Consider the following 24122-nt stretch of genomic DNA (forward strand, 5'->3'; position numbering starts at 1 on the left):
GGCAGGCTTTCGCTTTCTTTTGCGGGTAATATTTTTAATGTGGCGCACTTAATGTTGTACTTGGCACACTTAATGTATCTGCTGTCCCTGTTTCGCTTTCACATAGGGTCGTTGTTTTATATTGTTGTTTCTCATTCTCAAGTTGTTATATTTTAGTTATCTGAGAGAGGCGCTACAGAAGCAGGCCGGAGGTTCGCAAATAAAATAAAGCAATGCTGTACAAGCATTTTACTAAAAAAAAGAAAAAGGGAAAAAATGGCAGGCACCCAAACAGACCCTGGCATGTGCCTTCAACATCATGTGTGAAAACGTCCCAATGTGCGTGTCCAAGGCTCATCCCGCCTTCCGCCCCGCTCCCAACGCGCGAAAAGAACGAACCCGGGCCCTCCCAGCTACTCAAATGACGCAAACACAGTCCCCGCCCTTCCCTCGTTGATTCCGGAATCGCGCTCACACACGCGCGCGCGCGGCCCCAAATCCCTCCTCCTCCGCCCTCACGCCAAAATAATCGCGGAGGCAGCGTCCCGTGCCGCCTCCTCTCTCTTCTCTTAGCCAATCAGAATCCGTGCGCTGCGAGCGCCGGCGTCTCGGCTCCCCTTCCTCTCCTCCGCCTGCCCGCCCTCGAGAGTCTGTCTCGCGAGACTCGAGAGCCGGCTCTGTTCCTGGTTGGTGGGATCGCGCTGAGAAAGCCGGGGCGGCAGCGGCGAGAGGGGGCCGTGGGAGGAGAAGAAGAAGAAGAACTAGAAGAATAAAAGAAGAAGGACCGGCCCGAGTCGCGCGGAGCGAAACTAGCGGCGAGACCCGTCCTCTCATATATATATTTAAGCGGCGGAGTTTTCGAGCCAGGCCGCCCGTGTGTGGACGGGGGTATCCATTATGTCTGCGGCGGGGCAGGAGAACGAGAACGCCGGCTCCCTGCCTGCCGGCGCTTCGGTTCCCGTCGCGGAGAACGCGGGGGCGGGTGCCGCGGAGGGGCCGCCCGGAGGAGACGCCGAAGGAGCGGTGAGGAAACAAAAAGGGAAACGGCGCCCGGATGGGGGGGGGCAGCGGCGAAGGTGTGAAGCTCCTCGTCGCCGGCTCTTGCCCGGTCGGTGGGGAGGCTCTTCGCTCGCCCGCTCCGGCGGTGTGGGGGGGGGGGGGCAGAGGTCGCTGCGCCGATCCAGTGCCGCCCCCTCAGCGCGCTTCTCCTTCGACCGAAGCGTCGGTTGTAGCCGCCGCGTCTCTTTCGTCGGCGGTGCCTCAGAGCGGCCGGGTTGGGCCCCAGCCGAGCCGCGTGGGGCTGAGACAATAGCGAGGAGAGAGAGGAGGCGGAGGAGGAGCGGCTCCTCTCTTGAAGCGCCTCGGGAAGCCCCGCCAACGTGCGTTGGGTGTTCGCGTCAGGAGCCCCGTGCGCGCGTCCCGCCCTCGCTTTCCCCCGCGTTGGTTGGCACCTCCAGCGACGAGACTCCTTCCTTCCTTTCTCCCGGAGGCGGGATCCTCTGCTGCTTCTTTGCCGTAGCAAGCGGCCCGACAAAGCAAGCAACTGAGCATTAACTGGAGGGGAGGAGGAGGAAGGGGGCGCACAGATCCCTCCGAGGGAAGCAGCCTCCCTCTCCGCACACACCGCGATCCCCTCAAACGGCCCAATCCTTAAAGGTGTTTTTTTTTTTGTCGGAAGCGAGTCTCAAACAAGTGAAATCAGGATGGACTACGCACGAAAGTTACCCTACTCGCAAACTGGGTCGATTAGTGAATTCGTTCCTGCCAATGCGTGCAAGCAGTTTGAAGGGTTGTTTTGGTTCTGCGGTGAGGATACGACACAAAAGGCCTTCTTGATTTTTTTAGGTGGTTATAGATCTTTCGTGCTTTGTGTGTCTGGTACAAAGCTAGAGTGGTTGGCCTTCCATTAGGATACTTTGATATAACAAGTGGCCCATCCTGCCCCGGTCAGATGTTCTAAGGTGGAATGGATAAAGATAGATATTTTGTGCCCACGAAAAGAATAAAAAGTCATTTGTGAAAAGTCAATTGTATGCATTTACCCCACCACTGATGGTGATGTTGCATACATTTTCTTTTGTTTGGTACCATGTTGTATTATCATTTGTGCACCTGTTTCTAGTTTATATACATTTTCCTAATATGGGGAAATGGGCTGTTAAAAACCTGATCCTACTGTTTTCAAAAGGACTTACTTCCTGGTACTTGCAGCCTCATAGTTTGGCTTTGGTATTTTTCTGTTCTGTTGTGTAATCTTGCCTTATATAACTATATTGGTGGTTAATATACAGCAACAGCTAATACACTAAAAGTTCTACTCATACACACAAACACAAAGGCTGCAAGTTGTTGAACCACCTGATTTAAACAAGGGGGGGGGATAATAACAATAGGTAGTGGGTGCCTTGTATGGTTTCACACACCATTGTGTTGTGAAGCTGATCATTTTACCTTTGTTAACGTGTTGAGGGGCCAAGTGGGGATGTTAGTGTTAATGCTTAGGGTCCTTCACCTGCTGCGGCTCAGGAATTTGTCTTAAGTTCCATAGCCATGGGAATAGGACAGAACCCTAAGGAACATCACTAGCTAATGGCCAAGGTTCAAACAGGAATCCCTCAGCACCACCTTCTAGGTTTGCCCCTCCAAAAAGGAACAGAGCCATTGTAAAATAGTGCCCCCAAGTCCCATCTCAGAAAGGTGACTCAGAAGGATACCATGATTTGATGGTGTAAAAGCCACTGAAAGGTCCAGCAGAACCAACAGGGACATACTCCTCCTGTACAGTTTCTTGCATGTCATCTATGAAGGCGATCAAAGCTGTTTCTGTCCCATAACCAGGCCTGAAACCAGTTTGAAATGCTCCAAGATAATCTGTTGAATCCCAGAACCGCTAGAGTTCAGATACCACAACACACTCCAGTATCTTGCCCTAAAAGGGAATATTGAAAACAGGCAGCTAATTATCCAGTATGGTGGGATTCAGGGAGGGCTTTTTCCATAGAGGTTTTATAACTGCCTCCTTTGGGCATGCTGAAACCCTTCCTTGTTGTAAGGAGGCATTGCCCCTTCTCTGTACCCACTCAGCCATTCCCTCACTGGCCTTTTTAATGAGCCAGGAAGGCCAAGGATTAGCTCTCACATTGCCAATAATCCTGTCCACATCATTGGGCTGTACAAATTGAAAAGTATCCATGCTCACCCTGGTTAAATACATATGTCATAGGAAGATAGTATGCTGCATAATGGAGATGCTGCTATATGCCTCCTTGATGAGAGACTGGTCCCTACAGTCCCTGTGGTCTATCACTTGTACCCTGTCTGCTCCTAAAGGTAATCCTCAGTAGATCCAACTGATTTTAATAATCTCAGAATAGTGTCAATTCTTCCTTTAGATAGTGGAATGTGTAGTTGCTCTCAAATGCTAGGGTTTCCTTACACGATACTGAACTAGATCTGGTTTTATAGGAGAAATGGATGGGAAAAGTCATCCCTGTTTAACAGATCTCCTCAGTGTCTTTTTTCTTCTTCAAATATACAACCATTATAACTTTTCCAGGTTGGAGCCAGGGGAGGTCTTAAAGTGATTGGAGCAAGAGGTAGTGCTGGGTTCTACCCCATGGTTGCTGGCTTGTGCAAATTTTCCTTTTTATTTCCTGTGCTACAAAACATGAAATTGTTGGGTGATATGGCTTGGAGACCTTGGGTACAGTGATATCAGTATGCTGCTAGTACTCAACTCTAGCTGTCATTGTTTAATCCTGGGAATGCAATTAAAGATTGGATGAACAAACTGAAACTTAATCTGACAGGATCTGGATTTGGAACAGTTTGTTTGTTTATAATGCCATCCTTCATCTGAAGATGACAGACAGGACAGTTTACAAGATAATGAATTTTAAGATTCTTTATAACTTAAATGCTTTAAAAGGGAGGCATTATTCAAGCTAAATCCATTGCTACATCTTACCTCCTCAATATTACTTTTTTAAAAAATTGACTGGGGCCACAGCTCAGTGGAAAATGCATTGCCTTGCATGCTAGATGTCCCAGATCCAATCTTTGGCATCAGTCGGGGGAATGCAGGTAGCAGAGCTGTGAAGACACACACATATGCACTTAAACACGCACAGAGCACCTAGAGGGCTGTTGCCAGCAGGAGTAAACCCACTTAGTATAGTTAGTGTGCAATCTGTGTGGGATGGGTTTACACTGCCCCTAAAAACTCAGGTTCATGGCTGGTGTAACAGCAGTGACCAATAGCATTCTTATTACTGTACAGACTTGGATTTGCCCACTGGCTCCGTTTCTGGCCCTGGCAATTCATGTGTGATGATAGTCCAATTGGATTACCATAAAGTGCTTCATGCAGGACTGTATTTGAAGACTTCATTGAAACTACATTGGCCAATTTAAAAACAAATACACTGGAGAACTGGAAGTCAGTAAATTAGCTTTTAAATAAAATGAACTCTTATTAATTATTTTGTTTGACTAAAATTTCCTTGTGACCTGATAAATTTCCCTCTTAAAGTGATATGTATTGTTTTCTTTTCTGCCTTCCTTCTCCCCCCCACCCCCAAGTTATAATTTGCATTCACTAAATAGGCCATAGGGAAAGAAAATATTTATATAGTTTCCGATAGCTATATAATAAATTTCACATTGCACTGGAAATACATTGTGTTATAAAGCTCCCTTACTGCCTTTCTTTCCCATCATACTTGTTACCATGTTACTATAGTACCTGTATTGAGTGGAGAATTAAATGCTGAAACGTACTATCTGCAATATTCTTCATCTATCAATTTAAAAGTTACAAAATGTCTACTGAAACTTTATGCAATGAATAAATAATACATTATAAAATTACTGTAATGGAAAAAATATTAAGATTAACAATTTTCAGTAGAAGACCCAGTATGATCAGCAATTTGATGGTTATATAATTCTAAATTGGGAGAAAGGAATAAACATTGGACAGTCAACATTATTAAAAGGTACATGAGATCAAGACAACAAATGTTAATATACCATATTTTTCTGTGTATAAGACTAGCCGCCCCCCCCCAAAAAAAAAATAATGTCAAAAATCAGTGGGCGTCTTATACACGGATAGTGCAGAGGGTGGACTGGCGATTGGTTGTTGTCCCCAAAATGTTGTCTTATACATGGGGGCGTCTTATAGATGGAAAAATATGGTAGTTTGTCGTCTCTGTTATTAGATTGGGTAGGCTGTTAAAAAAATAGATCAGAAGTGATATCATAACTGTATAACCATGCCAAAAAGACAAAATAGTGGATATATGCAGCTTGTCATGAGAAACACCACCTTGGGTTACCTGCTTCTTAAATACTTGATACATTTGTGAAGTTTTGAAGTGCTGAAAGAAAACCAAGTACCTCTTTTTAATTTTTATGTTCCAGGATGTGGTTGATGACGAATCTCCAGGAATACAAAAAGAGAACCAAGAACCAGATCCTACATATGAAGAGAAAATGGTTTGTAGTTTTATACTAATAAGTATTGTTTAGATGGTTTAGAAGATTGATAAAGATGTTAATCTCTTCTTGTCTGAGATTTCACATCACAATGCAAATAAGATTGCAGAAAATATTGTTTCTTCTACTCACTTGCCTTGTGTGCTACAGACATCTTCTGTTTCTCATTTGTACCTCTTGCTTCTCCATGGCCTCCCCCACCTTGCACCATTCATAGACTCAATGTGGTAGGGACAGTTGTGGTAATAACAAGAGATGCTTCCACAAGTCGAGTGCAATTACATCCTGGTCCCCCTTCTTATGAACTAGGAATTAGTTCATAAGGGGCAAAGGACAGTTGTGAAACATGTGACTTGGCAGTTAGGTAGGTGATAGTTTTTGAAGGGCAGTGATGTCTCCACCTGGGTTTCTCAATACCTATTACCTTAAGAATAAAAGGCTCTGAAAGAATGGAGAGAGCCAGGTGGGACCACTGCTGATGCTTAGAGACTAAATAGCTGCTTATATGTCAGCCTTGGACATCCTTTCCTGCTGCTCTCTGCTTTCTCCTGTCCTCCCACCCTGTCTTGTCAGAAGGGTTGAAAGACAACTTGCATGACAGGGGACTTCCGATATTTGCTGTCTTCTGTGCGTATCTGCCTGAGAAACAGAGAAGTAACAGCCAGACACTTGAGTATCCTGCCATGTTTCTAAACTTGCAAACATTGTAGGACATCCAGACAGCTTTCATGTTATCCTTCTCTATTATTCTGCCAGCAGAGAGTCAGAAAAGAAGTATGTAGTCTTCTAGTCTTAAAGAACCAGTTGCTATGTTTTCTATTTGCATACCTGTTTCATCTCATGGTCTAAGCAGTTAATATTTGCTGTGTGGAAATATCTGCTACCTGCTTTCTCCTGACTGGAGGAGGCATTCTTTCTTTGGAACAAGAATTATAAAATGCATACATATAATGTACCTGGCACAGAAATGAAGTAAAATAATTATTTATGAAATGAAGTGAAATATTTCAGATAATGACTAGCATTCCTACTAGCAGTGTGGCTGCACATTTTTAACTACAGGAAGGAACACACATAGCATCTCAAGCCTTCAGCAGTTAGATTAAACGTTCATTTACATCTTTTTAGTTAATGGTGCATGTGAGTACTCAGTAGATATTAGTGTTTTTTTAAAAACAAACCTCTGAACTTTGCTCAGCTACTCTTCAACCTTAGAGGGTTAATTAAAGATAAAATTTGCATCTCTTCCCCCCCCCCCCCGTAGAAACATTGACAACATGTTAGCTTTTTAACCATGGCAATGAACTTGATGTCAAAAGAGTTGTCTTCAGAACTAGGGTTGAATGTTCAGTGTGTGTACATCTTTAGATGTTCTTAGCCTAAACAGGAAGGATGTTTTTAGATGGGGCAATATGTAGTTGATTCTGACATGCTGAAAGCTAATGTAATCCTAGAATCCTGCTTGCATCTTTGCTTATATTTTCCATTCTTATTCCAGCAAACAGACAGAGCAAACAGATTTGAGTATCTGTTGAAGCAAACAGAATTGTTTGCTCATTTCATTCAGCCTGCTGCTCAAAAGACTCCAACTTCACCCTTGAAAATGAAACCAGGACGGCCACGAATAAAGAAGGATGAAAAACAAAATCTCCTATCAGTTGGCGAGTGAGTGCTACCCAATCTGTTGATTATCACTGAAATTATTATCCTTTTTACAGACAAGTGTCAATCTAGAGCATAAAAAGTGGTGAGGTATTTGGTTTTTTTAAAATTAACTCCAATGTATAAGCACAATTCTAAAGAAAGCCACTTTTCTGTAAACTGTGTTTTTCTTTTAAGTTTATTCCATAGTGTAGACAACTTCCTAAAAACAAAGTCAATATTTATTAGCATCACATGACTGGGGAAATAATCTTTTGAATACAGGAATTCATAGATCAGTGTATTTAGGTATTGCAGGGGTTCTCAGATATTGCCTGGCTTGTAGCCAGCTCAAAATTGATGGCTACCAGATACTGCCTGTGAGAGGAGCAGGCTGTTGTTCCCGACCTTGTGCTTGCGACTCCACGAATTCTGGGACAGTCTCTTGCTGCTCTTTTCAGTTTGGGATTAGAGAAGGGAATGAGAGCTCACTTCTGCAACCTGTCATTTACTACCATTTTCCTCTCCAGTTGGGACATGGAAATGGAAAGAGTGGCAAGGGTCTTCCTTGTACTGGTGTTATGCTTCTCGGGCAATATGCTTCTTTGAGTGTTTTGGTATACATGGTAGTTGCTGCATACTTAGACTGATGCATTGTTTTTAGCTATCGCCATCGCAGAACTGAACAGGAAGAGGATGAGGAGCTGTTAACAGAAAGCTCAAAGACCACTAATGTCTGCACCCGCTTTGAAGACTCTCCATCATGTATGTAGTGGCTTTTGCTCTTTGTGGTACAATATCAGTTAGTTACCATTTTTTTGCATCTATAAGATGCCCCCATGTATAAGACGCTCCCTATTTTGGAGGACTCAGATTTAAGAAAATGAGGGGAGATGGCCCAGAGTATAAAACGCCCCCTAATTTTTGACATTATTTTTTAGGGGGAAAACCTAGTCTTATACATGGAAAAATACGGTATTTTAAAACTAAAATAGAGAATGCTTTCTGCCAAATTTTACAGAAACCCTTACATTTGCCAAATATCAACCAACCAAAAGTAATTGCAGGTAATAAAAATGTAGTGATTTGTTTGGGCAGTGTGTACATAGTCTGTTTGGATCCTTTATAGTACTTGGTTTATTCCCCTGGTGTGTTTGTTGCCAAGAGGAATTTGCTGTCATTACAGCGCACCATCTAAACTGTGTGTTGCTGTTTTTTAAAAGTAGACAATCAGGATAGCTTTCTCCCTCATCTGTGTTGATTGGCTTACCTGTGGAAGTATTGTTCTATGGCTAACAAGACGTTAGGACATTTGACCAAAACTTGAGGTTCGGCAAATCTCTTCTGGGTACCCTAGTTGCTGTTGCAGCTGAGGGATCTCTGGTCCTGGTGTCCCCAAGGATTTCCATGCTCACTGTTAGAATATATACTAAAGTATTCTGATATCCTCTTAGGTTTTCTTCTTGGTCATTGGAAGTATTAATGGAGACTTTATTTCATACTGTATACTGTTTTTGTTGCAGATGTAAAATGGGGAAAACTGCGTGATTATCAAGTCCGAGGGTTGAATTGGCTCATTTCTTTGTATGAAAATGGCATCAATGGTATCTTAGCAGATGAAATGGTATGTGCAACAACTGATTTTGTCTGAGATTATCAAATTTAAATTAGATGTAATCATAAAAAGGTAAAGGTACCCCTGCCCGTACGGGCCAGTCTTGACAGACTCTAGGGTTGTGTGCTCATCTCACTCTAGAGGCCGGGAGCCAGCGCCGTCCGCAGACACTTCCGGGTCACGTGGCCAGCGTGACGAAGCTGCTCTGGCGAGCCAGAGCCGCACACGGAAACGCCGTTTACCTTCCTGCTAGTAAGCGGTCCCTATTTATCTACTTGCACCCGAGGGTGCTTTCGAACTGCTAGGTTGGCAGGCGCTGAGACCGGGCAACGGGAGCACACCCCGCCGCGGGGATTTGAACCACCGACCATGCGATCGGCAAGTCCTAGGCGTTGAGGTTTTACCCACAGCGCCACCCGCGTCCCGCGGGTGTAATCATACTAAACTGAAATAGTTACTACATTCTTTTTGTCAGAGTCTTTGTACTACATTGTGGCTAAATCTGACATTGGTTTAAACCAGATGCATAACAGCAAATGCAAATAACAACAGTTCACTTTACAGTACATAATGGCGTTCATATGCTGATTTGCCTCAGTAAAATCCAACTAGAGAATATCTTTTTTGTTCTGTGGAACAATGTAGGCTCTCAAGTTGCTGCTTTTCTGGTTAAGAGTGTTTCACATTTAGAAAGGCCAATATTCTGAGATTGTAGGAAGATGTTTCCATCTGTTGGATAATTAGCATTCAAGAAGCTTGAGAAACTGGCATCAACATGTACTCACCGCTTATTGTTCCTGCTTCTGGAAAGCAGCTGAAAGTTGCTTCTGGACTAAGTTGCTTCCAAATTCAGTTTAAGTGATACAGTTTCTAAGGCATGTGACAGGTTATATTGAGAAATGCAGCATGTAGTTGGAGAAGATGATTAAGAAAAATGTGCACCTGATAATTTGGATAATGGACAAATCCTGTCTAGCAGAGCTGAAGGAGAAATGAGATATGCCTGTGCACTGATTGAAAGTTTTGCAAACATAGATAGCTTCAAAAATGTTTGTTTTAGGGAATTAGCTGTGTTTGGATGTCTTCTTTATACATGTTCTGTCTTGAGTAGAGGACATTTTTGTTGTTCATTGTGTCTTTTTGGCTAATAAGAATATTTAACTCATAGACATATAACTCATAGAATTGGAAGGGATCCTGAGGGTAATCTAGTCTAACCCCCCACCTATGTATATATTAGTTATTTTATCTTGGCGACTGGAAACTTCTCAAGTTAACTTGATACATGTTCTGTTAATAGGGTCTGGGAAAGACACTGCAAACAATTTCTCTCCTTGGGTATATGAAACACTACAGAAATATTCCTGGTCCTCATATGGTGTTAGTTCCCAAATCAACTTTACATAATTGGATGAGTGAGTTTAAGAGATGGGTGCCAACTCTTCGGGCAGTATGTCTGATAGGCGACAAAGACCAGCGAGTGAGTATGAACCACCTCAGTGTTTCCCTCAAATTTTCTGGTGTAGTTAGCACATAATGCTAAACCAAGATTTAGTACCATGTGAGTGAAATATGCTTTTGTGCTCCTCCTCCCATTTCTCATTTTGTGTTCCCAAGAAAAGGACATTTGCTAAGTTTAGTTTCCTTTCAAAGCATCTTTGTTTAGCAGAATATACAAACCAGGGCTCTTAGTTTAAAACAAACAACAGCTAAGCTAGGCAACAAACTATGTGTTATTAACAAACAGATTTCCAGAGACTGTGACTCAGGTTCCTGGATTCTAATGCACCAGCTTTCTTTTAAGTTCTGATGTGGTAGGATGGGGGAAAAGGATAGGTGTGCTGAATCAGGAAAGATACCACCCAGAACCCCATATTCTCCGCATCCCACAGGCTTTAATTCTATATCATCCTGAATTTGCAGAACATTTTAAGATGATCTAGAGTAGGGTGGTCCAACGTACGGCCCACAGGCTACATTTCGCCCATGGGGACTTTGGCAACATTCAATAAAAATCATCTTAAAGCCTTAAAAAAAAGTTTTTGTGTCATGCATTGTTAATGAAAGTGCATACATTATTAATTGTGTATATTATAATAAATATATCACAAACACTTTTAATTTATGATTTGGAAATTTAATTCTGTGTGTGGCCTGCAGGTTCTGTGTTGAAGTACTCTTGCAGCCCACTTGGTATGGAAAGTTGGACTGCCCTGGTCTAGAGAAATACTTTTAAGAACCAGCATCAAACCTGAGGTGACCAAGGTACTTTGTGAAATATGTGAAATAATAGTTGTATTTTTACAGTTTTTCAAATCATTTTCCTCCCTCTTATTAATAGGCTGCATTTGTGCGAGATGTATTGTTGCCTGGTGAATGGGATGTCTGTGTAACATCATATGAAATGCTCATTAAAGAGAAATCGGTGTTCAAAAAATTTAACTGGAGATACCTTGTTATTGATGAAGCTCACAGGATCAAAAATGAAAAATCAAAGGTATTTTGAAACACCCAGTGGATGTAAATATTTAAATCATGCAAAAAATATTTCTTCAAGTTTAATATATATGTATTTTTCTTTCAGTTGTCAGAAATTGTGAGAGAGTTCAAGACTACAAATAGACTACTGTTAACTGGAACACCATTACAGAACAACTTGCATGAACTTTGGGCACTTCTTAACTTTTTACTGCCAGACGTCTTTAATTCAGCTGATGTAAGGGCTTGCAACTTTTAAAATTCACTTTAATCTTGCCTATCAAATACTGATGATTACTTATATTTGGTGTGCACATTCATGAGATCTCTTATAATGCTTGGTGGTTTGCGTATACAGCAACCTTCCCCAACCCACTGACTGTGACTTATGGGAGTTTGTAGTTCAAAATGTTGGAGGGCAGCAGGTTGGGGGAAGGTGGTGTAGGTGAAGTTTTGTTAGCCACAAAACTTCTCAAATGTACTTATAATTGTCAGAGTAATGCAATAGGCATCCTTAGTATTCCACGAAGTAAACTTTATCATCTTGCCTTGATGTAAACCCCATTGAATTCCTTGGGAATTTCTTATATTCAGAAATATAAGATTACTTTTCCAGGAAGATTATAGTTGATAAAACAAAAGGAAGAATTAGTGAAAGCATATTTAGCCAGATTTTTTTTTATTAAAAAAATACATTCTATGCTATGTAAATAATTTGAAAAAGTGGGAAGACTATTTCTATTTGAGAGAATAACTTTTATGTATTTATGCTAATGAGCAAACCAATGCAGGTCTCTAGAATCTTCAAATGCACATAAGGCAGAAATAATCCCTTATTGATGCTGATTGGGCTACCTTGTATTTGGACATGGAAATTGACTCATCTGGCTAGTGGCAGGTGTAATTTTGACTTTTTACAATACTATGGTTTGCAAATAGGAGCCTTGTGAACATTACTTTCCAGTGTAACTTTTCCTCCTCCCAATGCATTCTTTACTTTGGTTCTGGTTTTTTGCATTATATGTAAACCAATGTCAGCTGTGAAACTGGCATAAAGTAGGTTTGCAAAGCATTTCTGGGCAGGAAGTTGGATTGTATTATCCATTGCTTGTGTCAGTGCATGTGTTATGTGAAGTCATGGTTAGTGCAAGAAAGGTAGGAGATGTGGGTTAATGAGTGCCTAGCACCTAATTTTCAAATATTTATCTGAAGGGAATCTGCAGCATATTCTGTCTCTTAATTCATCTGGAACAGAGCCATAACATTCTTACAACTTTGCAAGGAAAGTTTGAACTAGAAGAGTTATGTATGCTTCCTGAAAACTTGGATTTAGCCTTTGCAGAACTACATAACAACAATAAATTGCAATTTTTGTTCTTAGACAAATAATGGGTAATCTTATTCTGAAAGGTGACTGATTAAACTTTTTAATATTTCAATACAGGATTTTGATTCATGGTTTGATACAAACAACTGTCTTGGGGATCAAAAACTAGTGGAACGGCTCCATATGGTGAGATTTTAATTATAATATCAGTTAGTTTAATCCATTGAACTTCACAGGAATGTTTCTGCTTGCAAGCTTCAGTTGATATGTTACAAAAATTGATGTACTGTAGATATTGAGGCTAATAAGAGATTGCGTTCAATTGCCACTTAATATCGTTGGGAAGTATGGCACTGTATTTGGAACCAGAAATCAGGCATACCCTTGTATGCAGATGGAATTATTTGCATCTTTTTGTATCGTACATATGTATGGAATGCCTACAGCACGTACAGCCTATCAAATTGAAAGGGGGGTGGAAAGCAATATAGTTCTGAAGTATCGGTAATATGAACAAGTTCGTGTGTAGTGCTGCAATTTGAAGTCATGTGCTGCTTTTTGTGTTTTTGGTAGGTACTACGACCATTTCTCTTGCGTCGTATTAAAGCTGAAGTAGAGAAAAGTTTGCCTCCAAAAAAGGAAGTTAAAATATATGTAGGTCTCAGCAAAATGCAGAGAGAATGGTAAGTAATTGAAATTAATATGAAATTAATGAATAAAATATTTAATCTTGCTGGTTGTGTATGAAAACTCTTTGTGTGACATGATTCTCAGTTGCCTTACTCTTTCAATACAGGTATACAAGAATCTTAATGAAGGACATTGATATATTGAATTCTGCTGGAAAACTGGACAAAATGAGATTACTGAACATTCTTATGCAGTTGCGAAAATGTTGCAATCATCCATACCTGTTTGATGGAGCAGAGCCTGGCCCACCTTACACAACAGATATGCATTTGGTTACTAACAGTGGCAAAATGGTTGTCTTGGACAAACTGTTGCCAAAACTGAAAGAACAAGGTAACATGTTTATCTTACTGGTAAATGCAGGTGGGAAACTGCTTCTTTTCTTATTTGATAAGGTAGCATTTGCCCAGTTTGGGCTTTTTGTAGTGCCTTGTAGGAATATATTAGTGATCTTCAGTCTTTACTGCTAAATGGAACAAGATTGGTGTATTGAGATCCTAGACAGTACTATACACAACTTATAGGGTCTGCCTGTTAGTGAAATCTTGGAATCTTAAGCTTTATTATAGCAGTGAGACTATTCCTGAAGAAGCCTTTTCTGTACCCTGAACATTATTCAAACAATTGACTAGTTGCAAATATTCCTTTAGGTGCAAGGTGCTGGAGTTAACCTTTTCTGGCAGCCCTTCTTCCTGGAGAAGTTGTGTACAATATTTTAAAATCATAGAACCTGTTCAAATATTTGCCTGTTGGTGTGGACCAGGGATGTGTCTTCCTCCCTCAATCCTGATGGATGGTTCACCTGTTAGTCATATGATGTCACCTCTGCAAACACTGATGAACAGCTGATCTTGATTGCTTTCATAGTTGCTTTATGCATAAAAATAGTATGTGATTGTGCAATTAATGTTTTTAGTTATGTATTTGATGTATACTTCTGGATTGCCATAATTTTTGCAGTTGTTTCTTAAAATTCTTGAGATCACTAATTGGTTTGAGAGTGCGGTTTACTTTGAACTATCTTCTAAAATCTTGAACAGATTCACGCGTCCTAATCTTCAGTCAGATGACCAGAGTCCTAGATATCTTAGAAGATTATTGCATGTGGCGAAACTATGAATATTGTAGGCTTGATGGGCAGACGCCTCATGATGAGAGACAAGTAGGTGCTCAGAAGAATTAAGCTTAATATTTTTTCTCTTTGAAAATTTATGAACCAATATTGATGTACTGACTGATTCATTTTTTTATATAGGCCTCCATTAATGCGTACAATGAACCTGGAAGCTCAAAGTTTGTGTTCATGCTGAGCACTCGAGCTGGTGGTTTGGGAATCAATCTGGCTACAGCTGATGTTGTAATCATTTATGATTCAGACTGGAATCCTCAAGTAGATCTACAAGCTATGGTAAGGTTCATAAGAGTACCTTAGAAAGCATGAACTTGAATCTCAATTCTGCTTTGTTTTTGAACACATTTTCATGCTATACACTTGTTGACTCTGCAAGAGCCTATTTTAAAATTGTACTATCTACTGTTGATCCAGGTTCAATGTTCTTGTATTAATTTACAAAGCCTTGAACAACTTAGGTCCAGGGTAACTCAGGGATTCCCTGAACACTTACATCCCAGCTCAGACACTGAGGTCATCTGTAGGAGTATCGTTAATTATTCCCCAAGTTGGCAGTAGCTGACTGATGTCTTAACATTTTATATTGTTTTAATTGTATGGGTTATGTTCAATTTTTGTAAATTGCTTCATTGTTTTTTTATGAATTGCAGTATACAAGTACTTTTATAAATAAAAGAAAGTTTTTCTCAGTCTTATCATTTCTGTTCAAGATGTTGGCTTCTACTTTCATATGAATAAATTTTAAGTTATGCAGAGTTGCATGAATATAGTTCAATATAATGCTAGTGCTTTATTGTGGATAACTTAAATACTGAGTTCTTTTCTTTGTAGGATCGAGCACATAGAATTGGTCAAACAAAGACTGTTAGAGTATTCAGGTTTATTACAGACAACACTGTAGAAGAAAGAATAGTTGAAAGAGCAGAAATGAAACTTCGCTTGGATTCCATAGTTATTCAACAAGGTAAATTGAACTTGGCTTTTCTTTCAACAAGTGTGCACAGTGATATTGGTTGATATTGGGTGTTTTTAGTAAGTTAAGAAGCTGTTTTATGATGCACATTTTGTAGTAGTGTGTGGACATAACATAAGAAAAGCCCTACTGGATCAGACCAAAGGGCCATTTAGCTCAGCATAATTTTCCAAAGTTGCCAATCAAATGCCTATTGGAGCCTCATGGCATTGGTGCAATGTCTCTCCTGCTCTGTGTCCTGGCAACTGGTATTCAGGATACACTACATCACATACTGAAGCTAAAATATAACCTTCATTACTAGTAGAAATTGATAGCCATTTCTTCCGTGAATTTATCTAATCCCCTTTTGAAGCTGGCCAGATTTTAGCAATAAATACTACAGTTTTAAACTATGCACTGTGTGAAGAATTACTTTTGACTTTTTTAAATCCAGAAAAAAAGGAAAAATGTTTAAGTAGATGTATAACTTCCATGGCCTAAATCAGTACTATTAAATAACTTTTATTTACATAGAATATATTGTTTTAGTGACCAATATTATTTCAGTTGCACAAAAACCAGGAAGTCTAGAAAAATATCTTTACTGAAAGTGGTTTCAGAAAGTATGGTCTGTAATTATTATGAAGCCATTATCAGACATTACATGTTGCCAGGCAGAAAGAAAGAAATCCAAGTGTTTAAATATTACTTGTTTTCTATAGGTTATAGTAAAGTTCACCTGTTGTCTCAAGTATTGTGTATTTTTTCAGAAAATCTCTTTTTTGTATGAAAAAATAATGTAAACTGCACTGTATAGGCAAAAGTAGAGTGTTTAAAGATTGAGTACACTCATACTAATTTAATCAAAAGTGTTTGCTTAGCATTGTTGGGAATACAATAGAAATGACATTTCAAATAATAGCACTGCTTCTATGGCTGACCAGATTTCAAAAAAGAAAATTAAAATCATTCTTATGACAGCATATTTCAAAGTATTTGACTTTTAGTGTTGCATTCTGTTTCTTAACAATATTTTTCATATTCAGGAAGACTAGTGGATCAAAATCTGAACAAACTGGGGAAAGATGAGATGTTGCAGATGATTAGGCATGGAGCTACCCATGTCTTTGCTTCCAAGGAGAGTGAAATTACCGATGAAGATATTGATGGTATTTTGGAAAGAGGGGCAAAGAAAGTAAGTTAACATGTTATGAAATACCAGAATAAAATGTGAGCTTCGTTTTTTCCAGGTCAGAATTTGAATACCACTAATGATGCTTTGTCTTGACTGCATGCAATTCTCATTTTGTTATGAAGCATTAAGTTTTATTGAAAACAATGGTTCTTGTATTTTTAGACTGCAGAAATGAATGAGAAACTCTCCAACATGGGTGAAAGCTCACTCAGAAATTTTACGGTGGATACAGAGTCAAGTGTCTATAACTTTGAAGGAGAAGATTATAGAGAGAAGCAAAAGGTAATGAGCTTTTAGTGACCAGAATTTCACGCAGTGTTGTTGGGATCTGTAGAGTGGTTAATATTTCATTATCCAACAATATTGCTTATTGCAGATGGCATTCACAGAGTGGATTGAACCACCTAAGCGTGAGAGAAAAGCAAACTATGCTGTTGATGCTTATTTCAGGGAAGCTCTTCGTGTCAGTGAACCAAAAGCACCAAAGGTAAGCTAATTCATAAACCAGAACATAAATAGAAAAAAGCTAGCTTATTTGCTATGGGGAGGGTGGGGTGGAATCAGTTTATTAAAGCCTTTATTTTCCAAAATACCCATTTTGTGTAAAATTAAGCATATTACACAAGTCTACTACTCTTGACAGACTGCCATAGAAGGTCCTATTATTTGAGAAACATTTATTCTGCTGCTGTTTCCTTTGGCATGATTTGTAGTTTGTATCTTGTGTAGTTCTTGTTCTGGGGAGGTTGTAGTTGCTAATATTTGCCTACTGTAATAGTGGGCCTGATGGTGTAATAGCCTTGATTTCTTTTCTTTGATTTGTGTGTCTCTCTTTTTAAGGCGCCACGCCCTCCAAAGCAGCCTAATGTTCAGGATTTCCAGTTCTTTCCACCACGTTTGTTTGAACTGTTGGAAAAAGAGATTCTTTATTACAGAAAAACCATTGGGTACAAGGTAAATTATAACCAATGTTTTGTTTTTCATTTTAATTTAAATAAATTTATATTTTGTTTTGATGCTATATAATTTGCCACTGGTTTATCTTATTTTAATCTTAGCAAAGTCAAATAATTTTTCATATAGAAAGCTTAGTTTAAGTATTTGGTGATGTCTGGTAAATTTTAGGTACCTCGTAATCCTGACTTACCCAATGCATCCCAGGCACAAAAGGAAGAGCAAATTAAAATTGATGAAGCTGAGCCCCTTAATGAAGAAGAGTTGGAAGAAAAAGAAAAGCTACTAACCCAGGTATGGTCATCCTTCTATGACATATTCTGGCTAAATCTACATTTCATTTCATTTCTGTTAATACTACAAAGAGAAAACTGATTTGTTTTCTTCTTTAAAACTTGTTTTTGAGAAGCACTCAAAGTACTGTTTTTTTCTTTTGTAAACCACTTTGAGGGTTTTTTTTTTTTACAATCAAGTGGTGTATATGTTTTAATAAATAATAATAAAACCCACTGTCCCCATGCAGGGTTCTTGGTGTCTTCTGTTTTTGATGCTAGACAGGTTTAGTTTTTGTTTTCTCCTTCAGATTTTAATCTCTGATTAAACTGTTTTCATGTGTTCTCCTGATGCTGTTCTTAGTTCTTATCTTGTAGTAAACTACCCTGGAATTGTTTAACATTAAAATATGGTAGGATACAAATTTACATGATAAATAAAGCTTAATCTGGGTCACTTAGAGAGAACACTGTTTTCAAAGTTTTAACTCCCTTAAGTTAACCAGAAAGTTCTCAAGGCAGCTGATGACCCAATTAAGCTATGTCTTTGAAAGAAACATGAAAATCCTAAATACCGATCTTGCTATTTTTTAAGGGGTTCACAAATTGGAATAAGAGAGACTTCAATCAGTTCATCAAAGCTAATGAAAAATGGGGTCGTGATGACATTGAAAATATAGCCCGGGAAGTAGAAGGAAAAACTCCAGAGGAAGTCATTGAATATTCTGGTAACTTATGTTTTCTTGTGAGAAGTTCTGTGAATGATTTTATGTCTGAATAGACATGCATGTTTATACATGTCTAGCTCCACTGAGTTCAATGGAGCTTACTCCTAGGCAAGTGAGTACTTTTGATATCACTTTTGAGTTTTTGGGGAAGTTTTTTCTATGAAATCTTAAAAACAACTGAGTCAGCCATAAAATCTGTTTTGAGATTTATTCAGTGTGAAATGGATTGAAATGCCAGTTTTCTATCAACAGGATATTTTAAAGTGAATATTTGCCTAAATAAAGGGCATGGGAAATAATAGCTGGTTGGCTTTCCCCATTTGGCCTGCAAAGCTGCTACTGGCAAGCCAGTGTCCTGCCCTACCTACACCTGACATCATTTATAGTGTTTGTGGTGAAGGTAATTGTGGGGCTTTCTCAAGAAGGTCAGTTGACGGTGCCTGCAAAGCCCCTTTCAAAGTACTTCATAAGTGCCTGATAACCCACTGGTTGCCAGGTGCTTAGGATGCACTGTGCCAAGGAGCTTTGCAAGCTCTGTGCTCTGTGCCTCTCAAGCACAAGGATTGCAAAGCTTGCTCTTTTCTGTGTGCAGCACTTCCCAAACACCTGGCAGTCAGCAGAGGAAGACATTTGAGCTGGCCTGCCAGGCCAAAAGGATTAACCACCCCAGACATTGTGATATATCGCACATTGCACTATTTAGCTTTTGAAAACCAGGTATTGCCCAGCTGTATTCTCTAGCCGCCTCTTCTGCATCCAGTTACTCTCACGAAGGCTGCTGGCTGTTTTTCTCTGCTCTCTTCCATCTTTTCCCTGCATGCATCATTTTTTTATTCCCCTGTGTGTGCCGTTTTTGCATCATGTTTTTTTAAAAATTGGTACTGCACATAAAGCTGCAACACATAAATTATGTAAGCATAAAAGTACCTTGCACCAGAGTTTCTTTCAAGGAGCTCGAGGTGGTGAGCATGGTCCGTCCCCCCCATCCTCCCAGTTTCATCCTCACAACAGCCCTGTGCGGTAGGAAACGCTGAGAGATGTTGACTGCCTCAAGGTCACCTATTGAGCTTCATCGCTGGGTGAGGATTTGAACTCATTTTACTAGGTCACAGTCCAACACTAATTGTTACATCATGCTAGCTCTGACTTGTTTACATATCAGTAGCTATAAATTCATATTTATTTAACCTAATTAAGATTATGAAACAGATGAACTTTTCACAAGATGTAACTAGCAAATAATCCCCCCCCCCAGCTGTTTTCTGGGAACGATGTAATGAACTCCAGGATATAGAAAAGATAATGGCACAGATTGAAAGAGGTGAAGCTCGAATTCAAAGGCGGATCAGTATTAAAAAGGCACTTGACACAAAGGTAATTATATATTCTTTCTTTTTAATTACACTGGCATTTCAGGGTAATGATATATTATACTACTTAATTTCATTTAAATGTTGTCTTTCCTATTCTCTTCAAGTTACTTTCTCCGTATTACAGAAGTTAAGCTTGACATGTCTTAAGTCATGAAATCGTGAAGTGCTCTTGGTGTTTCAGATTTAATTCCCTATTACTGTCTGAATAGTTTACTCCTCTTAGAATTTGAAAACAGTCTATTATCCGCAATTGGAAAGAAAATATAGCCCATTAAAAAGTGGGTTGAGTTATACATGCTGATTTTCTACAAATGATGTTTTCAGTGTTGCTAGAAAAGTAGAGTTATATATAACTTAAAATCATGTTTCAAAGTGATACGGAGCTGTGGGTCATGTCTCTAACCTGCAGTACACTGATGCTTGTCTAGTTCTGTGCATGAAATTGTTTCTGCTTAGATTGGCAGGTACAAAGCACCTTTTCACCAGCTGAGGATATCGTATGGCACTAACAAAGGAAAAAATTATACGGAAGAGGAAGATCGCTTTTTAATCTGCATGCTTCACAAGCTAGGATTTGACAAAGAAAATGTTTACGATGAGTTGAGGCAATGTATTCGCAACTCTCCCCAATTCAGATTTGATTGGTTCCTCAAGTCTAGAACTGCAATGGTATGTATTAGTTTGAATGTATCAATGTCTTCTGAAGGGAACCTCTTCAGAAACTGTGTTTCAGAGAACTAGAGCTGTTATCTTCCGCACTGGAACCTGCTTTGGAGTTAGCAGGCCAAAATGAACAAACTGTTTCAACTAGGGCCTTATCTCCTGTGTACTTACAGCGTTTGCCCCTATTTTTGGCAAGTTTACCGTGAGGGTCTTTTGTAGGCTCACTCTAAAAACATGCACACTGATGAAGTAACCTTACGTGGCTATAAGGCAAGGTGTCACATGTCTACTCACATGCTGCATTCAGCAATGTGGTTATTTATTAAAGTCCAGTGGTGTTGTTGGTTGAGGGACTTACATGGGCCCCTTCCTATCTCTTTTCTTCCCATCCCCCAAACTGGGAAGCTTCTTAGTCACTTCTGTATGTGATAGGCACCACTTACAGAAATCAAACCTATGACTGATTTTTCAAAAATGATATATACACCCTCCTTGTTAAGAGTTCACTTAATGCCCACAGCACTGTACTAGTGGGCTCTATTTTGATCATATTCATTCTTCCCTCTACTTATGTAATGTTGGCTTTTTCAAGCTGCTCTTTTCTACAGCACAGATTGATGCAGAGACTACTGGGAATAGGATGTAGTTGTGTGAACTTTTTGTGTGTTGTGACTACTGTATAATTGGGTCTGTTTCCTTGTTCATAACTCAGGAGCTGCAAAGACGATGCAACACCTTGATCACTTTGATTGAAAGAGAAAACATGGAATTAGAAGAAAAAGAGAAGGCAGAGAAGAAAAAACGGGGCCCAAAGCCATCTTTGGTGAGTGTAAAATATGAATTTGTTACAAGTGATTTACCGTATTTTTCGCACCATTGGATGCACCGGACAATAGGACGCACTTTGTTTTAGAGGGGGGAGAACAAGGGGAAAAAAATTCTCCCCCTCTCTGCCCAGCGCCCCTTCAGTGAAGCGGCAGGAGGCGATGCACAGAGAGGGGGAGAACTTTCCCTCTCTTGTTTTCCCGCTCTAAAACAAGGTGCCGTTTAAGGTGCATTCAGGCGGCTACCTTGGAAGCCTGGAGAGTGAGAGGGGTCGGTGTGCACTGACCCCTCTCTCTCTCCAGGCTTCAGGTTCCTTTCGACCTGCTCTTTGGGGCTGGCGGGGGAAGCCCACCACCAGCCCCAAAGAGCAGGTCAGAGAGCAGAGGAAAGGGGCAGCGGAGAGGCTCCTGCCATAGCCGCGGGTCACCTCCCCAGCCGGGAGAGCGCGCACGGGGCTAAAGCAGCCCCCCACGACCCTCTCCCAGCTGGGGAGGTGATGCGGGGCTATGGCAGGAGCCTCTACAGCCCCGCGTCACCTCCCCAGCTGGGAGAGCGCGCGCGGGGCTATGGCGTCTTCGCTCCATAGGACGCGCACACATTTCCCCTTCATTTTTGAAGGGGGAAAAGTGCGTCTATAGAGTGAAAAATACGATATGTGAAGAGAACCTGTTGAATTTGGCACATAATTTGAAAACAGTCGCTTTCTGTATCTGAATCCTTGACCAAATCATCCCCTGAAGGAACATGTGTACTCTGGCCTCTGTAGCTGCTTCCAAAGGCTGTCTTTGGGGGTTTGTGCCAATGGAATTTTGACTTTCTTTTTAACAGACTATGCCATTTAAAAAGGTGCTTTCAAACTCTGCTGATCAAAAGTACTCTTCTGTTTATTCAGTGTAGTTCTCTGGTCCTTTGGATCATGGCCAAAATCTAATCTTTCTCTCACTCCCTATCCAGGTGCAGAAACGTAAGCTGGACGGTACTCCTGATGGTAGAGGGAGGAAAAAGAAGTTAAAGCTGTGAATTCTAAGTTCTTATCACTAACTTTAAAGTAGTTCTTTAATTTTACGGGTCTTCATAAGATGTACTGTACAATTCTCAACTATTATGTCATTAAAGGACATTGGGTTCATGTGTTTACTTACTGAACTAGAAGAATAGTAATTTTGTTTCACTTTTTTAAATAAAACAGCTGTGCTGAACTTTTTTTTACCATTAACACTTGAAATAAAAAATAGGCTTCATTTACTGGTCACTAACTTTTTTATATGTTGTCCCTTTCTTTCTGCATGAATAGTGTTCAAACTCATGGCTCAAGATGTATTGGGTTCAGAAGTAGCAACACAAAGTGGCTTTTACAGTTGTCTATTTTAACAGTGACAGAGATAAGTTATTCAAATTGAGCTATACTGGATGTAAGAAATAGGCAAAGGAAAATCTCAAAGGTAAGTCCAGTTCATGAGAGGTCTGTTGTATTCACTTACATGCAAACATCTTTTGCAGTGGTTGGTACTGTTTCCTTCATGATTGTTGTACAAACTAGGCTTTTGTAACTTAGTTTGAACTGACCAGCTTAATATTCAGGGGTAATACAGCATAAGAATAGTACGGAGATAAGTAATTCACACAAAAAAGTATGAAAGAAAAAAACCTTTATAAAACGTTTTGGCAATTTCACAATGAAAAGTGTAAGGTCACAATTATAAGAACGTATAAGCGACAGGACAATTCAATGATAATGTTTCAGTGCTTGCCTGAACCAGCTTTGCTCATATCTGGAAAACAAGTAGCATAAGCATATTGCAGAAATATACAACAGTGTCAAATGCATGTTTTAATGCTTATATCTCTGATTCCATAAACAGCAAGAAAGGAGCTGGTCAGTAACAGCTAGATCACAGAGAAGGTGAGGTAATGAAGGAATACTTGCATTTTAGTCCCTTTCAGTAACTTGGGATGCTGAAGCAGATGTTTCAACAATACAGAGACTGGGTTGGTGGAACTTGCTGGATTAATTTGCTTTGCCCTCCCTTGCACTCTGGAAGAAACAGGTCCCAGGTAGGCAGGAGGAGGAGCCCCTCTACCTTAGTTTAAAATGCATAGCATCAATTACTTCCAAGCAAGCTTAGAGGATTGCACTGTAAGTCCTGAGTTCAATGGAGTTTACATCTTACATAACAGGTTGCGGGCTTTTAAGCACATAGTAACTGTTCTCCTTTGTCAAAGGTTGCTGCAGTCTACTGGGCCACAGTGGCTAAATGAAGTATCTGAGGTCAGCTGCCATAGTAAAACTCAATTCCCATGTTTGGAGGGCTAGCCTGTAGCCCTACCATACTGTATATGCTCTCTAGGCTGTAGAAAGCAGATTTATCAACTGACAGCTTTCCCATTTCAGTTTTATCACTTAGGTTTTTTTCTTAACACTATTTACAGTTATGTGCTTTGGGGGGGTTTTAAAATCAATAAGGATTTTTTAATTAATTGCATATACAGTGGTGCCCCGCAAGACGAAAGCCTCGCAAGACGGAAAACCCACTAGACCAGGGGTCTGCAACCCGCGGCTCCGGAGCCGCATGTGGCTCTTTTACACCTTTGCCACGGCTCCGGGGCAGATACTAGCGAGGGGAGGAGCGCATTGTGCGCCCCGACACTCCCCACTGTGGCGGGCGCTGTACTGGCTGTGACGTCGCATGGGGGCGGTGCGTGCATTAGTCACGCACCGTCCTGACGTCACCTTCCCGGTTTTGCGGCTCCCAGTTTTTTTCCCTTTCAGAAACGGGTCCAAGTGGCTCTTTTTGT

At 40.3% G+C, this 24122-nt stretch overlaps 1 protein-coding gene across 5 annotated transcripts; it reads left to right on the top strand.

The window, feature by feature from the left end:
• The first annotated feature begins 585 nt into the window (after positions 1–585).
• SMARCA5 (SNF2 related chromatin remodeling ATPase 5) lies at positions 586–22582 on the top strand. Of its 5 annotated transcripts, none has more exons than XM_082237591.1 (24): positions 586–1002; positions 5404–5478; positions 6977–7143; positions 7784–7884; positions 8643–8743; positions 10035–10214; positions 11076–11231; positions 11319–11450; positions 12657–12725; positions 13113–13222; positions 13336–13562; positions 14270–14391; positions 14485–14637; positions 15193–15325; positions 16363–16511; positions 16674–16793; positions 16888–16998; positions 17352–17465; positions 17673–17759; positions 18333–18465; positions 19721–19839; positions 20295–20507; positions 21214–21324; positions 22281–22582. In XM_082237591.1, the coding sequence occupies exons 1-24, from the start codon at positions 877–879 to the stop codon at positions 22344–22346; spliced, it is 3075 nt and encodes a 1024-aa protein (XP_082093717.1). In that variant the 5' UTR covers positions 586–876; the 3' UTR covers positions 22347–22582. The 5 variants fall into 5 exon arrangements, with proteins under 5 accessions (XP_082093717.1, XP_082093716.1, XP_082093719.1 ...); XM_082237590.1 differs by having other exon boundaries at positions 591–1002; positions 17637–17759; XM_082237593.1 differs by lacking the exon at positions 586–1002 and adding an exon at positions 1338–1358 and having other exon boundaries at positions 17637–17759.
• The last annotated feature ends 1540 nt before the right edge of the window (positions 22583–24122 follow it).

This window comes from Podarcis vaucheri (genome assembly GCF_965113315.1).
Source record: "Podarcis vaucheri genome assembly, chromosome: 9".
Lineage (NCBI taxonomy): Eukaryota > Metazoa > Chordata > Lepidosauria > Squamata > Lacertidae > Podarcis > Podarcis vaucheri.

What these genes read in the sequence shown, in the direction of transcription:
- SMARCA5 (XM_082237590.1), top strand. Translation starts at nt 877, where the DNA reads ATGTCTGCGGCGGGGCAGGAGAACGAGAACGCCGGCTCCCTGCCTGCC. An exon ending in AATCTCCTATCAGTTGGCGA is followed by an intron (nt 7,144 to 7,783) that starts GTGAGTGCTACC and finishes CATTGTTTTTAG; the next exon opens with CTATCGCCATCGCAGAACTG. An exon ending in GGGGCCCAAAGCCATCTTTG is followed by an intron (nt 21,325 to 22,280) that starts GTGAGTGTAAAA and finishes CTCCCTATCCAG; the next exon opens with GTGCAGAAACGTAAGCTGGA.